Genomic DNA, 22090 nt, shown 5'->3' on the forward strand with positions numbered 1-22090 from the left:
TGCGAGTGGGACAAAGAAATCTTTAGAATTTAACAAGCTATTAATACTGCCCGTCATGAAGTTACCCAACACTCCCCAGGCTTTCTGAATTTTGCTCGTAATGTTCCCTTATTAGGAGATTCTCTCCCGGCAACAGAGATGCCTCTGAAATAACTGGTTTGTCTACTGTCTACTGTCTTTAAAGAAGTCCAAATCCACCTAACTTAAGTCTATGAAAGAAATGCCAAATATTACAATCTTCGCAAACGAGATGTTCAATTTTCTGTTGGTCATACCGTATGCCGGAAAATATTGTTCTTCTTAGTAGTGCTCCAAAACGTTTCACGTCTAAGCTTGCTCACACGTACGTCAAAGGTAAAATATCTAAAAAATTCTCTCATCTTGTTTATCAGATCCGAAATAAGGACAGTACCATGCTGAACGCCGGCGTATAAAAGATTTAATGTTACAACGAGCCTTTCGATTCTAACGTTCAAAACAAATTACTATTAATACCTACTTAATAACTAAAAAAGTAAGAAGTAATGAATTTATAATACATACTATTGTGATTTGATTCTATTTTTAATCCTAAGTGTTTGCATATAGATTTAAAATTGTTGGTTTTAACATTGATTGAAATAATTCAATCAACGGTTTTAATAAGTTACATATTTTCATTTTTTAATTTTCATTCCAGGAATCTTTTATCCCATTGAAAAAACTTATTTTCTCTAACAACCCACGGATAATCGATTACAAAAACAAAACAGAAACTGAAAAATATAAGGAAAATAACGTACATCGAAAAAAATATATGTCAAGAAACCATATTGAATACCAAAGAATATTACTTTTTTGTAATAATTTTAATCATCCAAGTTAATTCAAACTTCCCTCGTAAATATTTCAGTTTATGAAGAGCACCGAGCGGAGCGCTGTAGCTCTGCTTTCTTATTGGTTAATTGCTTTATCTTATAAGTGGCGGACACACGATTGTTTTGAATTTGTAGTAAATAGTGTTTTTCTTGAAGTAAAAACATAAAAAATGTAACAGAGTTATTTTTGACTGCTCAAACTGCTAAAGAAGTATTCAGCCCACAAAAAAGAACGAAAAAAAGCACGTAAACGCCTGCAAGGGCGTCGAGAATCCAGCGCACAGCAACGATAGCAGTGATGGCCGTACGAAGTGTAGACGGTAGTTGGATATGGGCGATGATTCTCTTGCTCGGCGTTCAATAAGTACGTGTCATGTTTGTCTATGGGTTCGTCAGTAGATAAACTACAAACTTAATATAGTGTTTATTGTGTATTTTTTGTGTACGAAGAACTAATTTGATGCATTAGCTTTGCTAGAGATTTAATGGACTGAAATCAGGTTAGTAGTTTTTTCAAGCCTCGGGCGACAATCTTACGTAAATTTTGGCCTTTTTCTTTTACAGTATTTTATATCGGTATGATATAGTTCGATATAGCTGTTTTTATGGCCTTTGTAAACTAAAAAATATGTATACACTTGGCAGTTACCTACTTTTGTTATGTAAATAGGTTTGCATTTTCTATTTCTATTTCTCACGTAATTTTGCCACAAAGTATATTTGCCTGGTTATTTCGATAATACAGTGATATCACCCATCATACCGTATATTCAGATATTTGTTTACGAGAGGTTTTTGTTTGCGTTTGATTTTAGTTTACAGACGGGAGAGTCTAAGCATTTTATTTCCTTTTTACGTTGCTTTAAGAGCTATATTTACTTTCTAGAAATAAAATTGTTATCTAAATGCGTCGTGACTCAAAATATTTTTAAAGATTAGTAATCATTCGTTAAGAAATCATAAAAAATATTAGTAAACTGTTTTTTGTTCACAGGTAAAATTAATTGTACGACGAAATAATCTGTCATTTAAGGTTAACGTTAACGGTTGTTATCACATAATTTTACATTTCATTGGTGTCTATTACGAAACAAGATCATTCTTAATAACATTGCCACAGTACTTATTTTAAAAGTACTGCCAAGCACTTTCTAGAGGTGTTCTAGATTATATTGCGTAATAAGATTTTATATGCTCTTTAAATTCAGTTCTAGTAGGAATACGTCAAAATACCATAAAATGTTTATTTTACGACGATAAACCCAAATATTTCGATCCAACAAAGTGCACAGCAGCAGTTGTAAGGTAGGTAAACGGCCGATTCAGCCCTCTTTTCCTCCCGCCTGTCACAGTATTTCATCAAACACAACAAAACGGAAATATTAGAGGTGTGCGATATTTTCTGAAAGTAACTGTTATTTCGTAAAAGCAACGATTTTCTATTGTAAGTGGAAATTTACCAATAAGATGTAACACTGATACACCTTGTACCATTTATTTATTATTATATTGACTACAGATATTTATTATTAAACTGTCTGAGGTTAAAATGGTTTCATGTAAATTAAAGTTAAAACTTTCAACTGCAGTAAATGCGACTGCATTCCATGACCGTTATCAGTCGTTCGATATTATGTTTGCTACTATATTCGCTATAGGGACTTTATTAAAAATTTTCCGTAACATTGTCTTAGATTTTATAACTCGTGTCTACCCAGCTTATTCTTAGTCGTCTATGCCCATATCTCAAAGGCTTCCAAGTGTTTAAGCATAGCCTCATTTCTAGTAGTTAGCAGATGGATACAGAGTCCATCTTTCTACTCCATACAGTAGCACAGGAAAGATATATAGCAATGTTAACATCGTGGCTGCAAAGTATATTCCTCATTTTTACACAATATGTAGCTCGGTCTCGTTCTATTCGTTTTTTCAATTTCTACAGTTGGATTCTAGCTCTCATGGAAATTACTGCCGAGATACACGAGTTTCTTTACTCTGTCCAGTACGAGATCTCCTTTTTTACCTTCATCCTGTATATAATTTAGTTTGCTATCTGAGAAATTACTTCATTTTTTATAAAATTTGTCACAATTGTAGACTAAACGTCAAGAAGAAATAATTAACCACGATCTATTAACGCGGAAAGTAAAGTATCTTTACAAAACACAGGTCATGAACGCTTACAATCCTTGGTACTACACTATTAAACTTCTTCTTTTTATGTAGAAATGACACTGTCTATTTTTCAATGTGCCTCCAGTAAGTTGTCATTCCATCGTTTTCGTGGTCTTCCTACTGATCGTCTTCCTATTGGGGAACCGAATCTTGCCGTCTTTACTACTCTATTTGTTGTCATAAGTGTTTTCATCTCTGCTGTTTCTAACATGCTTTTTGTCCTCTCTGTGTACATGTAGTAACGTTATTTTTTTCCCATTTGGTATCCTTTTTTAGTCCTTACTTTTTTTATTATTTCATCCATAATCAGGTTGAACAATACAGGACTCAGGGAATCTCCCTGTCTTATCCCATTGCCAGCTTCAATAGGGACAGTTAGTTCTTCTTCCACTTTTAGTTTTATTGTGTTGTTTTGGTAGATAATTTCGATCGTTTTGATTATTCCTAGAGGTACATATCTCTCTTGCGTACAATAAGTGGATAACGTCATTTAATTTGACCCGGTCAAATGCCTTCTTAAGGTCCACGAAACATAGATATGCGGTTTGTTGAGATATTAAACTGATGTATACAATAGTGAAACGTCACTCGCTTCCTTCCATTTGATCCCTCTCACCCGAATTCTACTCCATATATCATCTGGTCTAACTTTGTTTTCTTTTTTTATTTTTGAAGGGCGTGTACCACTTACTTGTGTGTTATTTTGGTGACTATTGCTGTTAGGGGTCGTTCCAGTATTACGTAACGTATTGTTAAACGTTAGGGTGTTACATGGGGAAAGGGGGGTCAAAAATCTTCAAAAACTGCGTTACGTAATACTTGAACGCTCCCTTACTGTCTTCGTTGACTGGTTTTCTGTCATATCCTTCACTTAATAATCTGTAAAAGTACTTTTTCTATCTCTTTTTGACATCCTTTTCGTGAATTATTATTTTTATGTCGGATACAACGAATCTGATTAAAACCTTTTGCTATGTGTTTGGCTATTTTATATCTTTGCTTTTCACCGTTGCTCACCCCTTAATTACGACTACATTGCTGAAATAAAAGTTAAAATTAAAAAACACGTGCCAACTTGATGAAAATGAAAAAAGTTTTTATACAGGTATTTGACTTAGCACTAAAAATATAATTGACTAAATGTCACGCTTATACTATGAGATTGAATCGTCTGAATTGCGTTGTCTAATCATTAATAACCTGTCGCCGTTTAGACACCAAAGCCCATCTCTATTCCATAACCAGACGGTTTTAAACTAACAGCGTTGCCAAACGTTCAGTCCAGATGGTAATTTTAAAGGCTAATTATTGTCAAAATAAATGTAATAGCATGCGTCTTTATTGAAAAAATGTTTATTAATATGTTATTAAAAGATTTTAACATTTAATAGAGATTACTGTAAATATTGCAATATTTGTAGCGTTTTAAAGAAAAAATTCGGTACATCAGGTCATAATATAAAAATACTCGATATCCAAGAATTTGTACACCGCTAGCAACACTGGTTTATGCAACTGTCACTTCTTTCTCCTTTCCTATTATCAAAAACTGGGGTGCATAAACAGCGTTGCCAATTTTAATGTCGCTAGCCTTAATGTGTATTATAATAGATAATGGGGGCTATGATGTATCATTTACGTAAATAATTACATACTAGTGTAAAATTCAGAAAACGTACATCAGATTACAGTTCTCAAAACATAATGTGTAAAAACGGTATGATGTATCATGCCCTGCGTTGCTATGCGTAAAATGGCCAAGCCACAGCAGAAAATTACATAAAACGTTATTTTCGGTTCTGTCATATCCTGAAGATCTGTCAGATAATTCAAATTAACCTAACTTTTGGCTTCTTGTTTGTTTTTGAAAAAAATGGATTTTGTAAATTTGTTATTACTCAATGAATTGAATGATGTGGTAGAAAGAAATTATGTAAATGTAGAGCAACGTCAGTTACGGGAGACCAGTAACCCATTTGAAATAGATTACCAGCTCTGCTCTAACTAAATTGCAATAGAATTAAAGGTTCTCTCCCTACTTAATTTTGTAGGAAATGGAAGTTACCAAAAATGTTCTGGTAACAACCTGTTATTTTCAATGGAACAAAGTACATTTAGTAAAGTATTAACAGAAATAACTGCAGGGATAGTGGAACACTTGGTGCCAAAATGGCGAAGAAGATGAAGTACAGCCTGTAGTTTGTAGTTCTCATAGAAATGATTCCAAAGGAGGCAAATCAAAACAAATGGTTGGGTGTTGGAAGCACAGAGAATAAGAAGTGTTATTGCTGCAAACTTTGTGTAGTGAAACAAAAACTTATTAATATTTTCATAATTTATTTATTTCACAATGATAAATAGTGATATAGTTTTATAATCAAATATAGTTTAGTAATATAATTTTACAATTTAGTGATATTTCATCATTTTATAAGATATATGATAGAGTTTTATAATCTAGTATAGTTTAGTGATATAAATATTAATATTTCAATTAATTACAAAAAGCTCAAAACAAACAATCTAAAACATATTACTAAGTGGCTCAAAATGTTCTAAAATGTTTAGATAATACGAAGATATTATATTGCTGCAAACTGTATTATAACATATTAAATTAAAAATGTTTATATATTGTTAAAAACAAAAACATAAATCATGTATGTTACAATTAATTACAAAAATGACACAACACTAACAAAATAAAAAATATATTACAACCTGGCTCAAATGTTTTGAAAACCCTTAGAGAATATAAAGAAGTGTTATCGCTGCAAATGTTATGTTATAAAATATTTAAATAAAAATGTTTATCCTCAGTTTATTTTACAATTATATGATTATATGAGATATAATCAATATATATATATATATATATATATATATATATATATATATATATATATATATATATAAACTTTGTGTTATAAAATTGTTTAAATAAAAATGTTTAAAAACATAAAACCTGTATGTTACGATTAATTGCAAAAAGTTAAAAACAAACAAATTTAAAATATATTACAAATTAGTCCAAAATTTGTTAAAACCCTTGGAAAATTAAAACATACAAGTAAAGAATACAATTTCAAAAACTAAAACAAACCTAAAATATACTACAAAGTAAACCTACAAATACACCTAAAATATACTAAAAACAAAGAACAAGGTTTGTAGCACAGGCATTACAACTTTGGGATGTATAGAACCTTTGTGGAACCTGACATAAAATTAATTAAGGTAACATACCTTACATGGATAGAGCATTTCATCAGGCAAGAGGTAGGTGCAACAGTCGGAAAGGTTTTTAACAGAAGAGGGCTGATGGGACAATAAACCAGAAGAAGACCCAAGACTTAGGTATCAAGACAATTTAGAGGATGATTTAAAATCTATTGGAGTTAGAATCTAGAGAAGAGTTGGTAGACACAGGGGTGAATGGAGGATTGTCCCAAAGAATTATTTGCACAAGCACAGGGTTTTACATTACAGCCCTGTTAAAGCTGGAAACATATATTCTTGTGATGCATTGATGTTGACTAATGATAATGGTAAAACAAACTAAAATATATTACAAAATGGTCCAAATGTGCTCATAACCATTAGAGAATATGAAGAAGTATTATTGCTGCAAACTTCGTGTTGTAAAATAAAAACAAATTGTTAAATAAAAGTGTTTATAATTAGTATATTTCATAATATGTAGGTATTTATGTTACAATTAGTTACAAAATCAAAAAGAATAACACAAAGATCAAGACAAAACAAAAAATCTGAAACATATTACAAAGCGGCTAAAAAATTTTGAGTTACAAAATTGTTAAATAAAAATGTTTATATTCAGTTTATTCCATAATTGAGATATAATTTTATAAAGGATATGTTTATAGAATATTAAATAAAACTATTGCCTTTTTAATTTTCACAGGTTGATTTCCTTTTCCTTCTGAAAAATATTATACACCATAATAAACATAATACATCAATCATTAATCTTTACCTTTAAAATTAAATGTATTTATAATCTGAGGCTCCCCAAGATGAATCTTTGAAATGAGTTGCAAAATCTTCCACTCATTGAACACCTAAAAATTTAGCATTTATTAAATTTGATAGTAACAGAAATTATTTCTTACATGTCTTCATTGTTCTGCTGTTTTTTTAGGGCCACCATCTACTGTATTTGTGTATTTACCATGATAGCAAATTCCTCTCACAATTGGGCTACTTTCTTAGCCTTCCTTGACTATTTTGCCAATAAGCACTATTTATTTTTAAGAAGTCTAACATCACTTCCAATTGTTTCCTGGTTGTCTTCTTTTTAATTGAAGCCATTAGTTTATTTTATTATAATTATAAAAAAATAGTAAATTGTTTCCACAAATTACATACAATAACATAACCTAACTAAGAGCGAAAACGGATGTAATTTTAGGCAGCTTAAAAATTACATTTACATATAGATAAATTGCATATCAAGATAGGCAACCCGTTATACGTAGTTCTTATATCATACCGATTTGGAAATTTTTACATAAATGTGTTAAAATCGGAGTTTACAGCATGTAATTATTTCACATAAATGATACATCATAGCCCTCAATAGCTCTGTTCATTAGAACTGTGTGATCACCTGATTCTTTTACTTTTATGTAAAATTCAGAGAGGAACCAAATAATACTTATAGAATGTTCGTAAGGCAATTATGGGGACAACAAATCAAATCATCGCCGGGTTTGTTTGAAAAAATATAAATACAATTTAAACTACAGGAAAATATGTCCATGTTTTTATCTAGGATTTAAGGATCAAATGCAAGAGAAAACACTCTAATATATTGTTTAAGTATTAATTTAATTAATCTTGTGATAAATTCATTAACTGAAACTTACTGATTAATTGCCCAATACCCTGACCATGTTTGACACCTCTTTAGCCTCCAGTAGGCTGGAACAAGATCACATCTATGTCTAGTGTTATAATCATGCACCTCTTCATGGGTTCCAAAGTGACCCCGTTCCTCTTAACAAACATAAGGTTGTCATAGATATACAAGGAGGACACAGTAAGAATTCCCCGAGTACCATAGGCCAAGTCGTCACTATGTTGACCCCATTGAAGCGTGGTGTCCAGGTGTACCCCAAGGGACTTCACACTTGTCACATCTGGGTTTTCAGCCTGGGTGTCCCTAAGAGCAAAAACAACCCTGTTGATCTTTGCCTCATTCAGCAGGAGCCTGTTAGCACAGAACCACTCTTTGGTGGCTGACAGTGCAGACCTGGAACCTCTAAGGGAGTCCTTAAGTGTATCATCTGTGAAGGAGAATGTGGTAACATGATTCAATGCTTGTAAGGTCATTAATATATATTAGAAATAGTATGGGTCCAAGGATGGAGTCCTGAGGAACACCAATATTAATAACACTCTCCCCTGACAACACCTCAGACACCCTTACAGATTGTACCCTGTTCTTGAGGTATGATTGGATCAACTTGACACTCTGTGGATAGAAGTTGTACCTATGTAGTTTTTTCAGGAGTATCCCATGTTAAATAGAATCTAACACCTTATTTAAGTCACAAATCACAACAGTGCTGAATTGCATTCTATGAAAGAATTCCAAGATGTGGCACACTAGGTCAAGAATGTCAAGTGTTCTGCTCCTTTTCTTTCTCAAACTGAAATGTGATCCTGAGTAATAATTGTTACTTTCGAAAAAACTTGTGATTCGCAAAGCTATGGCCTTTTCTACTATTTTAGAGAAGAGTGGGAGCAATGTGACAGTCCTGTAGCTCTCAAGGACGTCCGGCTCTTTTATAAATATGGGTGTTACGATAGCCCTTTTTAGAACCGAGCGAAATGTATTCTCTTTAAAGCATTGATTTATTAAGTGTGTAAGAGGACTTATGATAATATTTTTTATCATCATAATAATGTTAACATTTAAGCCATATATATCACACCTTTTTTGTTTTTTAAGCTGTCTATGATTTCCTGGGTCTGATTGAACAATACTTCAGAAGAGGAAAAGCTTTTTGAGCGATTTACATTGAAAAAGCAGAGGTCCCAAAACTGATTCCTGCGGTACTCCGGTTAAAACTGGTATATGATTAGATTCTTAATTATTAAATGCAACAATCTGTGTTCTTCCCGTAAGATATGATTTTAAAATGTGGTACCCCTTATCCCATAGTACTCCAATTTTATCAATAGTGTTTGAATATCCACACAATCAAACACTTTTGTAAGGTCACACATTAATCCATTAGTAGGTTCACCTGCATCAAGTCTGTGAACAATATGTTCTATTACTTCTAATAAAGCTTTACTTGTTGAGTATTTTTTTCTAAAACCAAATTGAGAGCTAGATATATTTGATTTGTTATACAATATTTAATTAAGATCTCAAAAATTTTACTTATTATTGTTACTATGGTAATAGGTCTGTAATTGTCTGGAGCATTTTTTTTTCCCTGTTTTTATGAAGTGGAATTACTTTTGATATTTTGAATACATCAGGCCAGTAACCCTCGTTAATACATTTGTTAAATATTATTGGGAGTGGTTCAATAATTTTATCTAGAGATGCCTTAATAATTTTACTGTTAAAACCATAGTAGTTAATACATGAGGAATTTTTTAATTTGTGTATGCATTCTTTCACATCTATTGCTACTTTTGGGGCCATAAAGAACGAACTCTACCTTCTAGATAGCTTGCTAAGATAGTAGTTAATGTCATGCTCAGAGTTTCCTATTGATTTCGATATAATATCTGCTATATTCGTAAAGTATTGGTTAATCTTTTCTAGTGTTAAGTTCGTATTGGATGTAGTATTTTTATTATAGGTTTCGTTTTTAACAATACTCCATATTTTCTTACTTTTGTTAGTGGATTTGTTTATTATGTTTGCATAAGCAGTACATTTTTCAACTATTATTGTTTGCTTGTATTTCTTTCGTATTTGACAATATTTAATCCAATTGTCAGTCAGTAGTATGTGTTTTCCTATAATTTACGTTACAATCGTAGAGTTGTTTTCTTAAATTTCAAAGTTTGCGATTAAACCAATGAATATCTCGTTTTCTGTTATTCACGTTCTTTAAGGAAAACAAATATAGTAAAAATGTATATATTTTTAGGGTTGGTTTTGTGATGCAATGTTGGAGAGAACAACCAGATCTTATTTTGAAGAAGTATTTACAGATGATTTTAAATATCTACAATCGAATATTTCAGAAAGACGAAATACAAAAGGTAGTGTAAGATTGCGACAGAGGAGTGATGATCTATTGCTAGACGAGCATATCATGACACGCAAAACACGGTAAGCACAATTTATTTGGCCCTCCCATTTTTATTTATTACTTTTTGACATCTTTTATATCAAATGTGCTTTCCAATCGATCCAAATTTTAAAACAATGATTGCTTTATAGGACTAGAAGGCCAAGAATATCAGCGCTCCAATCAGGATATTGTGCTGTTTGCAATGTCCCATATAATAACGTGGAAGATCATATCCAATCAAAGAAACACCAAAAGTTAATAGGGGAAGATGCCAATTACATAGCATTAAACGGATCTCTCAACGGATTTCTACAGAACAACAGTATTCCATTTTTGAATTTAAATGGTATTGATGCTATAGGTAATTTTTTTCTAACAACTAGTTTAATAGAGAATATCACTGTACTAACAATTTGTAATTGAGTAAATTCGCTATTAAATTCTATAATTTTTCACGTATTTTAAGCCCTAAAAGAAAAAAACCAAAACAATATTATATATACAGGGTGCAGCAGATAAACTGCCCATTAGAAATATATCGAGAACTAAAGTTAACTGAATTATGAAAATTTGAATGAAGGGGTTTTAAAGAGTGATCTATTTAATGAAAATACTTCCGGTTATACCGGAAGTTGCCTATAACTTCGTTTTTTAATGGGGCACCCTGTATATTTTTAATTTTAGAAATATTCACGTTAATCTGAACATTTTTTGTTAATTCTTCCCTATACACCTATTGTGAACCGTTTTTGAGTTTAAGGGTTTTTATATGAAAATTGCACTTTTCTACCATGTGTATAAATAAAGTTCAATATCCTCTATGTAATTTGAATAAAAGTTTAAATTCCTTATGAACTTATTAACCAGATACAGCATTATCATTTACGGTGTAAAGTTGCCATTTTCATTATACAGGGTGCTGTCAAAATTGGCATAAAATGGGCATCCTAAATTTTCGCCTAATTCCTTTGTTTTAAATGGGACACCCTGTATGTGATTCATTATTTTAGAAAAATATGTTTTTCACTATCAATTTTTATTAGTATTCTCTATACCTATCTCTTGCAGTCTACAAATATGTTTAAACTTTATATGTTTCTATAAAAACCATTATAACTGAAAAACAGTTCACAATAGGTATAGGGAAGTATCAACAAGAAATGTTCAGAATAACGTGAATATTTCTAAAATTAAAAAATATACAGGATGTCCCATTAAAAACAACGAAGTTTGGCCTTATCATTTTACCAAATTGTTATATATCGAAAATGTTGTCAGGTGTACATGAAACCTCCCTCGATGATTTCTCACCGATGCACAAGAAGCGTAATATGCGACGAACGCGGGCAGCATCGGTCATGTTTGACAGAGTCAATCCTTCTCCTCTCTCTCCAACTGGCAGCGATATAACAGGCCATCATTTAAGATCTAGACGGAACATCAATTATATGACTCCTCCATTGGACGAGGATAGTTTACAGGAGAAACCAGATTTAACCCTTGTAGAAGAACCTCAGGAATTGGTGGAGAGTAAGGAAAAGGAAAAGGAAACTAAAGGGTTGAGGTCTACTACAAGGTCTTTAACGGTAAGTACAAAATACTTTTGTAGCTTTAGGCTAAAATTTAAGTTCATTTTTAATTGAAGATAACAGTAAATGAACTATCTTACAAGTAGGCTTTGGGCCTCCTCTGTCGTATCAAGTACTTGCTGTATTATTTTATCGATATAAAAGTCTTAAGGTTCATCCTCCTTAAGTCACATTCAGAGTTTAAAAAAAGTAGAATGTACTGTAGCACTACAATAGCAAAATGTATAATTGAAAAACTATGGGAGAAATATTCCTGAAAAACTGTATGGAAAAATGTGCAAAATAAATCAGAAAATGTTCTTTAGAAACTTTTCTGCATTAGTCATACCTTATTTAAAAACTTGCCACTTTTGAAAGTATATAAATATGCCTTTTAATGAAAAATTTGATTGATTCTTGTCTTGTTTTCAGAAAGTGGTTTGTCCTGTAGCAGAAAATAACAAGGAGGAGGAGGTATGGAACTCTGGTCGACCAAAGAGAGCTTGTATCAGCAAGAAAAGACTATCAACTGATGAAAGGTTGAATTCAAGCTGCAAAACTTACTACAAAGTTGAAGTGGTCACTCCTAAGCTACGCCAAAACTCAGCAACCAAGAGCCAGGAGTCTACAAAGAGGCAACAGTCTCAATCTCCAAAGAGGGACGATGAAAAGGAGAAAGGTATAGTACCTATAGAACAATATCGGTGAAATGTTTTGACTCCTTGTTTATAACTTAACAGGTTTAATAGTGAAATTTAAGAAGTTGCGAAATTCCGAATTGATCCAACTAAACAATGAAGCCACCAACTTTTTGTTTCCAAAGAAGGACGACAGTAGCGAGGAAGAAGACGACGAGGCCAATACTACAGCTAGCTCGGCCGATAGCTGTAGTAATACCGAGATAGAAGACTGTAAAACATCCACGCCTAACGTTAAGAACGAAGATGAAACCTCTATGGACAGTACGGGAAAGAAGAAGAGGAGGAGGACTCACGCTGAGGCTTTCATCATGGACAATCAAAAGTATTATAAATTTGAAACTCCGGGATCCAGGTTAGTATAATAAATGATTTATAGATTAGAATAGAAATATGTTTTATTGTCACTGAAAATTGTACAATTTTATAGACAAAGCTTACAAAAAGTCAGAAAAATAACAATAACAATTTGAAATTTACTAAAATTACATAAATCATCAATATCACAAAATAAAAGATAATAAAATACACAATGAATTGCAAAATTTAATTAAATTGCATAATAAAACCTTACAAACTAATAAGTTTATGTCACTGCATGTCCCCTCCTACAAATACGAAGACATTGCTTTAAATTATGCTGCGAGATTGTCTTCCAATCCTAATAACATAAACTACCCACTTCTTTACAAAACACATCCGCCTAGACATTGCTACCAAAAATTAAAATATCCACCCCTTAAAGAACATTTAACGAGATATGGTTTTTACCTGTAGCAGCTGACACATTCTTATCCTACACAATGAACTATACGTCCCTGGACTACTAATTCTCCCAATATTGACATATCCCTCACAGCCTATACAACGAGTACCACAAATCCTATAATCATTAACAAGCTATATCAAGAACAGATATCAGAATACACTGGCTATAACAAGATTTTTACTAATGCATCAAGAACTGATAATGGGCCTTTATACTAGGAAATACTGAATATGCAATTCGTATCCCTCAATTCTGCAGCATTTTTACGAGAGAAGTAATCGCCATTTTAAAGGCATTAGACGTATGTAAGACTCATGCAAGCTCAAACTTTCTTTTCATTACTGACTCTTTATCTGTTCTTCAGAGCTTAAGGCAAATATATCCAGCACATGTTATCCTGCAACAAATACAATTGGCACTTTATCACCTACAAAACAGACATGCAAAAGTTAAATTTCTTTGGGTATCAAAGAAAGCTGTTAATGAAGAGCAAACTGAAATAATGACAACAATTCTATTCAGTGATATCCAGCTCAATATTAAACAGCATTGTGTAAACAAGTGACAACAAATGTGGAATTCTACTACGGCTAAACTTAAAAATGTTAAAACTAGGATTGGCATTTAACTGCAATTTCCAGAAAATAGAAGGCAACAGGTTATTATAAACCGATTAAGAATTGGACATACAGCGTTAACTCAGCAGCATCTCATAACAAAAGAGCTACAACCTGAATGCTCCTACTGTGAATGTTCAATAACTATTCAGCATATATACAACCAACAACATACCAGAAGAAGCAAATAAACTTGAAAGATATTTTAAACTGTAATGAATCAAATACAATCAAATTCCTTGATTGCATAACATAATAATCACGTTGATTACATAAAATTTAATAGTTATATATATATATATATATATATATATATATATATATATATATATATATATATATATATATATATATATATATAATTATTTTGTAATTCATAATTTATTGTTTGTAATTTAATATAATAATAAAAAAAATACTTTGGTTACTTGTACATAAATGTACTGTAATTTCTTAGTTATTCGTTAAAAAACTCTTCCACTGAATGATATGGTCCTTCAGGTAGATAGCCTTTTGTCATTTACGGAACTTTGGGAAGATGCACATTTAAGTTGCAAAGGGAGATGGTTGTATATATAATATAGATTTCTTTATTGAGATTATTGTCTTTGTTCTACAAATAATATCTATTATACTCAATAAATCTTAAATATAATGTAATATAAGTCACGCAGTAATTTAACAACTTTATCAGACAAATAAATATTTCTACATCACTGACCATTTAACTGAAATTCTTCAATTTGTTGGCAATGGCCATATTTTTGTTTCCCTAACAAGTTTATTCTAATATTAAAATTTTTTACAACCCTTTCATAATTATATTTTTATCGATGGGATAATTTCTGTGTTGACTAATTTGTCAAAGTCATTGCAGGTTAAGGTACCAAGGATCCTACCTACCGCTGGTGATGAAGTCGCCAGAACGGCCTGCCAAAGTTGAGGAAGATGTAAAGATCGAAGTGCCGCCGGAGGAGAAGAAGGTGAAACATGTACAGAGTTCAAAAATAAAATTGTCCAAGTACAAATTCGCCTTCGAACAAGTACCGATTCATATGGGATGGTACCAGGCTTTCCAGAGGCTCGACAACACCGAACAAACATACCCTTGCTTTAGTAATTGTAAGTATACACTCTTAATTAGGCTATGTTATGTTATTTGTTAAACCAAGTTTTTTGTGTGAGAATGTCTTGAATATTTTAATGAGTTCTTTTATAATTATAATAAAATAATGACTTCAATTCTGTTTCTATTCTCTATCTTTTATCGTCCTGCAAGTGATCCAGTAAGCCTTTGGTTTGTTTAAATTGTATCAACATAATAATATTCCCAATATTCATAATGTATTTTTGGGTGTAGTTTTTTCTAATGTTAGGGAGTTAAATATCCTAGCATCCATTATGTGGGATATGAATGTTGCTTAAACCTCGATGTGAAAGAAACAAATAGAAATAAGTTGGTTTATGATGAGTTGTTTTATGATTTTCGGAATGGCGATTACTTTGCGCATAACAACTTCCTTGCTTCCATAGACTGGCAGGTATATATGGTTAATGATATTGATGTTGCTACAAAATTATTCTATTAAGTTCTTTCTATAGAAATTGCTTACTTTGTGCAATTGAATAAATATAGAACTTCAACTTTTACCAAGTGGTTCTCTGCTGATCTTAGAAGACTGACTCTGGAGAAAAAACATGCTTACTATATTTATAATAATCGTTTTGATGATGACTATATCAGATTTCCCCATCTAAGAGCTGAATGTAAACAACTGTCTGAAATTTGCTTCAGCAACTATATTAAAGGTATAGATACTGGCCTAAGAAATGATCCAAAATCATTTTGGAAGTACATCAATGATAAGCGATCTAGTCATAACCTACCTAACTCCTTATTTTATCAAGCCAAATCTGCAACAGATGGTCAAGACATACCTAATTTATTTATGAACTTCTTCCAAACTGTGTATTCACCAAATAACAACAACCTTTACGTACCTATCCATCCTTAAATGGCAACTTTAGTACAAAGATTTGTCCTTCTAAGATCATCATGACCGATATTTTTAATGGCATAAATGAGCTGCCCAATAAGCTTACTGCTGGCCCAGATGGAGTGCCTAATTTTTTATTAAAAAAGTGTGCCTGTACCTTTGTAATGCCGTTTGTTATATTGTTTAATAGATCTCTGGAAACCTCCATGTTTCCTTCTTCATTGATTCAACAAGATTAATGTAATGTTGCTTAGAACTATTTTGGAATACTGTTCAGTTATTTGGTCACCCTATTTTCAGAACAATATTGATACCATAGAAAAAGTCCATAATCAATTTTTGAGATATTGTGCATACCATGTCCACACTACTATTGAAAATCATGATTATTGCCGTAAAGAACAACAATTATCTTTACCCTCACTCAAGAACCGTCGTGATATGTCGGGAGATATATATTTTTATATGGATTTATTGATTGTCCAAACCTATTAGCCAGATTAACTTTAATGTTCCCCATCAAGCTCTACGTTACCACAATGTTTTTAATATTACTTTCCATAGAACAACCTACGGTATTCACAACCACAACCCATTGGATAGATACATGGGGCTATTAAATGTTCTTGATTTTGATATTTTCAATATAACTTTAACTCAGTTAAAAAGATCTCTTGCTTTGTGAGATGTATACTTATTGATTTAATTACTATTTAAATGGGAATAAGCCACAATTAAAGCTTAAAATACGTTTATTGACGTTTCAATTTCCACTTCGGAAATCGTTCTCAAAATACAAACATTAGTAAATTAAACAAATTTTGCTTTTTTTTACAAAATTTGTTTAATTTACTAATGTTTGTATTTTGAGGATTTCCGAAGTGGAAATTGAAACGTCAATAAACGCATTTTAACCTTTAATTGTGGCTTATTCCCATTTAAATAGTAATTAATTTAAAATGCCACAAGAAAATAGCTTCAGAACAATATGTATACTTATTGGGATTGTTGAATTTTGTTGTTGTTATATTTTGTTTGTTTTTTTTTAGTAAGTAAGATTTGTAGTCTCATTTTTTTAAACTTTTTAATATTGATTTTACATTATAAGTAATTTCAAGTTTTCAATCCAAACTGTGATATTGCATATTGTAATTTAAACTGTTAAGGCGGTTATAAATACATTTAAGCATAGCAACAGAGGACATGGTACATCACGTGTTAAGAGAGAGAACTGTACTCTGATGTACATTTTCTGAATTTTACACGTGTATGTAATTATTTATGTAAACAACACATCATAGCTCCACCGTATAGTTGTCACTGACGTTTTTGCATAGCGTTGCCACATTGTCGAAATAGTACATAATGTAGAGAAATATGAATAATGAAAACGTAAAAATATTATAAATATAAATTCATCTCTTCGGAGGTATAGGATGAAGAATTATAACGACAATTGAAATATAATGAAGCATTTGTATTATTTATTAATTCATAAGTGGTATTTATATTATTTCAGACCTTTGGGAGGAAATCGCTCTTCCTTATCAAATGCGCAGCATCCAGCCATTGGACCGTAAATCTTGCATTAGCCATTATCAAGAACTTCTAAAAGGTTTGATGGCGGTGGCGTCAGTAAAATCGGAATCGACTACTCGAAGTCCTTCCCCCGAAAGTATGTCATCTTCTTCGTCACTCTACGATCCAGACGAAGACAGTAAACTGAGTGCTTCGACCAGTAGTTCTATCTGCAGCGCTGACGATAGATCAGCGAAAGTAGCGAAGGTAGGAGCGAGGAAGTCCAGTAGGGTAATATTGCCGCAACCGACTTCTTCATCAGGTATGGGACTTGTGCTACTTGTTGGGTAAATGAGGCTTATAAAGATTTGTTTGTAGGTAAAAATTCTCGGAAGTCGCCTAGACAGCATGCCTCTACTTTAGCCATTCTTAGCGACTTGATTCAACAAAGAAAACGCCGGTCCAAGCATAGACAGCCCGTAGAAGATGTTAACCAAGCTTTGACCACTATCGAAGAAGAACAAGAAATATTGTCGGCTCCAGTGCAAGAAGAAGTTGCACCGGAACCTCCTCCTCCTCCAGTTCGATCACCGTCTCCTCCTCCAGTACAAGAAAACGAATGTCCTCCAAATCCTCAAAACCAAACCTCCCCCGTGAAGTCTAGAAAAATGAAACCCAAAATAGATTACCATTCGGTAGTGAAGCAGATAGACGATGAGTTGGATACAGCATTGGATGGAGATATAGACATAGAAGATTATGAAATTGAGATGTCCGATGGAAATGGTGTGGATTTCAATAACAGCCGAACAACCTTGGACGATATTATGGGAATGTACGAGGAAAATAATTCCAAGGAGACTGAGAAGAGTTGTAGACGGTTTTTCAATGGGACGCCAGGAAGAAAACCAGGGTATAAAAAGCGGAAGTTGAACAAAACCGGTATGCATTTGAATTTTTAGATTTACCAGTAGGACATTTCTAATCACATATTTATTATTTTTTAAAATTTATTTTTTTATGTTTTACATTTTTTTTGTTTTCTTATATTTTTATGTTTTTGTTATGTATTACAAAAGGTTATTCTCATAATTTAGAAAATACAATTATAATTTCAGTTAGTAAATTTTCCTGTTGAGATCTTCAAACCTAATGATCTTCCTAGAAAAGAAATCTCCATATCTATGTAGAACTTCGTCTTATGCTTAAAGCGTAATAAATGTATCACCAAAGATTAAATTTTCTTATCAAGTCTCCTCCCTTGTTAATTCTGCTATTCTGAGCCATAATGGTGGCCAATTTGCTCAGCAGGAAAGTAGTGTAGGGTTTTAAGTAACTTCGGATGGTCAGCAATGTGTCGATGAGTTATCCAACAAGTTTTGAGAGAGAAAGGCTACCACGACAAGATATACAAAATGCAGTGTGGCGACTTAGTGTAATTCAAGAACAGCTTTGTGTACGCTTGTCCTAAATTTTTGTCTGCTTTCCCTCCTAAGGTCAATGCTGACTCAGCAGACTACTAAAAAGAGGCTATTCAGCACCAAACTGCCGTCTTTATGGATGAAGTGGCTCAGCAGAAAATGTTGCCAACCATCAGAAGTTACTTGAAACTCTACATTACTTTGCTACTGAACAAATTGGCCCCCTTTATGGCTCGGAATATCAAATAACAAAGGAAGAGACTTGGATAAGGAAATCGAATGTTTGGTAATACATTTATTATGCTTAAGCATAAGATGAAGAATATTGTTTGGGTCTAAAGGTGTCTCCGGTTTAGAATTGAAATTCCAGAATAGATCAGAGCTTGACTTCTACATAGATAATAACATAATCCATATTGCTGACACCAAGATAGAGCACAGATAAAGAGATTTCTTCATAAGAATTGTTCTGAAGCTATTTTTTGTGCCATTTTAAAGTAATTACTATTTTAATGGGAATAAGCCACAATTGAAGGTTAAAATAAGTTTATTGACTTTTCCACTTTGAAAATACAAATGTTTCATCTACTTTCATCGTTCTCAAAATACAAACATTAATAAAATAAATAAATTTTGGTTTTTGTTACTTGGTGAAAAGTTCTTCTAATAATTTAATTTTATCTGATTCATTTATATTGACAATTCAGACAATATTATGCATTTTAAAGTACACGACTTTAAAATGATATTGCCAATATTGCTGACTTGCGTTCCCCGGACGATTTTATTGTAATATAGTTCATTAAATCACATGAAATCAACTTTAACTTAAGAATATTCGCCAGAAAAAATCATAGCATGTGATTAATCTTTAAAAAGACAACCGCATGCAATATGACAGTAAAATTCTTCTGTTAGTGACTTCATAGTAAATCATGAGGAAAAATCCTCATAATACTATAAATTTAAATGCAACGGGGAGTTTAATACTGTCAAAGGGTCTAAACTTTGCTGGTACTCTTCAGTCTATTCCAAAATTATACATAATTAGCTCAGTGAAGAAAATATCTCAATGTTTACCAACCCACGAAAAAGAAGAATACAGGGTATTATGTAAACTTGAATTGGAAAAGTCTATTAAAATTGAACAAAACATACACAAAGGGGAACTAAAGGCTATAAGAACTTTAAAAAATGACGACTCCATAATCATCCTTCCAGCAGACAAGAGGAATGCGACTTTGATAATGGATAAACTTCAATATAAAAACAAAATTAAAGATTTAATAACAAACGGACTTTATGCAACATTAACAAAGGATACAACAAAGCCGTTGAAAAACAGAATATATAGAACTTTATTCAAGTTTAAAGATTGTTTAACAAATTATCAAAAAAGATTAATTACACCTCATTGCAGTAAGATTCCTCATTTTATGGAGTATATACCAGTTAGACCTATTTACAAATGTTCCATTAGATAAGACTTTAAATATAATCAAGACAAAATTAACATTATGTCCTGATAATACATATTTTCAACTAAATAATGAATTCTATAAACAAAATTTTGGTCTAGCAATGGGCTCTAGTTTATCTCCATTATTAGCTGATATATTTATGGAAGATTTTGAAACAAATATTATTTCTGAACAAAATTTAAAACTCCACTATGGTGGAGATATGTAGATGATGTATTCTCAATATGGCCTCATGGATCAGAGTTGTTGGACACATTCCTGAATGATATAAACGATAAAGAAGAGACAATAACATTTACCATGGAAAAGGAATATAACATATAATATATGGAAAATAACACACTACCTTTCCTGGATGTTTTAACAAAACAAAAGGTAACAGGTAACAAAAAACAAAATTTGTTTAATTTATTATGTTTGTATTTTGAGAACGATTTCCGAAGTGAACGTCAATAAACTTATTTTAACCTTCAATTGTGGCTTATTCCCATTAAAATAGTAATTTCTTCATTAGAAATATCATTAAGTTTGAAGAAATACAGGAAACTTCCACAAACTAAAAAATTGATTATTAGTGACTAATATTAAAAATTTTTCTCCAGGATGGCCGAGTAAAACGAAGAAATCATCAAAGAAAGAACCGAATAAAGAGAAAAGCGAAGATGAAAATTCGAGTACTGTCGGTTCTGCCAGTGTGATCAATTCAGAAGCAGAAGACTGTGACGAAGGAGCAAACGTACAGGAGACAGTCGAGAAACAAAAGCCGGAGACGATGAAGAGAAACAGTAGGCGAAAGGAGGCACCAAAAAATGCAAAGTCGCGTGCGAGTGATCAAAGTTGTGATGTTACTAAAAGCAGGGTGAAAGTACTGTCGAATAAATTAGTGAACAGTGAACTGCCGCAACCGTACGTGTGTGTTCAAAAGTTAGATAGCAAAAAACTATCGAAAACCGTAATCGTTACGCCGCAAAGGACGACTAAAAAGCAAAGGCGGATGCCGGGGTCCCCGAAATCACCTAGAACGTTAAGAAAACCTAGAGGTAGATGGTATAGAGAGAGATAGAAAGACAAACGATACAACTTGTATTATTTATTAATTTTTTATGTATTTTTTTTTAATTTCATAAGAGAGATTGTATTCTATTTTGTACCAGAAGTTTATTTAAACCTGTACAGTATAGTGAAGAGAAAATAAAACTCTTGTTTCCTCATTATTACGTTTTTTTTTTTTTCACCTACTTAATCATCTACTCCATAAAATCGGTAATAGTATTGTATTAAACATATACAATAGTAAATAGAAACACTCAACAGGAACAAATTTGAAATTATTTTTCTTGTTCAAGAAAGTTCAGACATCCAAATTTGAGTTTACTGTGTTCTAAAGTCTGTATTCCTCGTTTTTCCTCTAGAACAAAAACTGCTAGTGTGTCAAGTAGCTTCATCGTTTACAATGTATTTACTATCAAAAAATCTACTAACTAGGCAACCAAACATGCACCTCTAAAATAATAGGTGTTTATATTAAAATATAGTGGTGTTTATTTATTACTTTACAACTAACACGAAGTAAATATATTTTAAAAGTTATTGTATATTTTTTTGAAATGGTAGGACGAAAACTATCAATAATATGTTGTTAATTATCTTATATTACTTCTGCCATCTATACACAAGTTTTATGAAGATTTCTTCCTATGTGC

The 22090-nt window shown here is 32.1% G+C and overlaps 1 protein-coding gene and 1 pseudogene across 4 annotated transcripts; both read left to right on the forward strand.

Moving 5' to 3' along the window:
• Positions 1–933: 933 nt before the first annotated feature.
• Positions 934–21601, forward strand: LOC140440950 (uncharacterized). 4 transcript variants are annotated; one of them, XM_072531303.1, is made up of 11 exons: positions 934–1357; positions 9010–9131; positions 10172–10356; positions 10468–10679; positions 11597–11904; positions 12319–12565; positions 12627–12939; positions 14839–15092; positions 17487–17807; positions 17864–18427; positions 20990–21601. In XM_072531303.1, the coding sequence occupies exons 3-11, from the start codon at positions 10190–10192 to the stop codon at positions 21448–21450; spliced, it is 2847 nt and encodes a 948-aa protein (XP_072387404.1). In that variant the 5' UTR covers positions 934–1357; positions 9010–9131; positions 10172–10189; the 3' UTR covers positions 21451–21601. The 4 variants fall into 4 exon arrangements, with proteins under 4 accessions (XP_072387404.1, XP_072387403.1, XP_072387407.1 ...); XM_072531302.1 differs by lacking the exon at positions 9010–9131; XM_072531306.1 differs by lacking the exon at positions 9010–9131 and having other exon boundaries at positions 10468–10664.
• LOC140442535 (eukaryotic translation initiation factor 3 subunit L-like) lies at positions 18774–19402 on the forward strand (annotated as a pseudogene).
• Positions 21602–22090: the final 489 nt, after the last annotated feature.

Source organism: Diabrotica undecimpunctata, chromosome 5 (genome assembly GCF_040954645.1).
Source record: "Diabrotica undecimpunctata isolate CICGRU chromosome 5, icDiaUnde3, whole genome shotgun sequence".
Lineage (NCBI taxonomy): Eukaryota > Metazoa > Arthropoda > Insecta > Coleoptera > Chrysomelidae > Diabrotica > Diabrotica undecimpunctata.

Bases quoted from the DNA above. Each gene is read 5' to 3' on its own strand.
- LOC140440950 (XM_072531303.1), top strand. From the start codon at position 10,190: ATGTTGGAGAGAACAACCAGATCTTATTTTGAAGAAGTATTTACAGAT. The intron at 10,357-10,467 runs GTAAGCACAATT...ATTGCTTTATAG, and splicing joins ATCATGACACGCAAAACACG to GACTAGAAGGCCAAGAATAT. The intron at 17,808-17,863 runs GTATGGGACTTG...ATTTGTTTGTAG, and splicing joins GCAACCGACTTCTTCATCAG to GTAAAAATTCTCGGAAGTCG.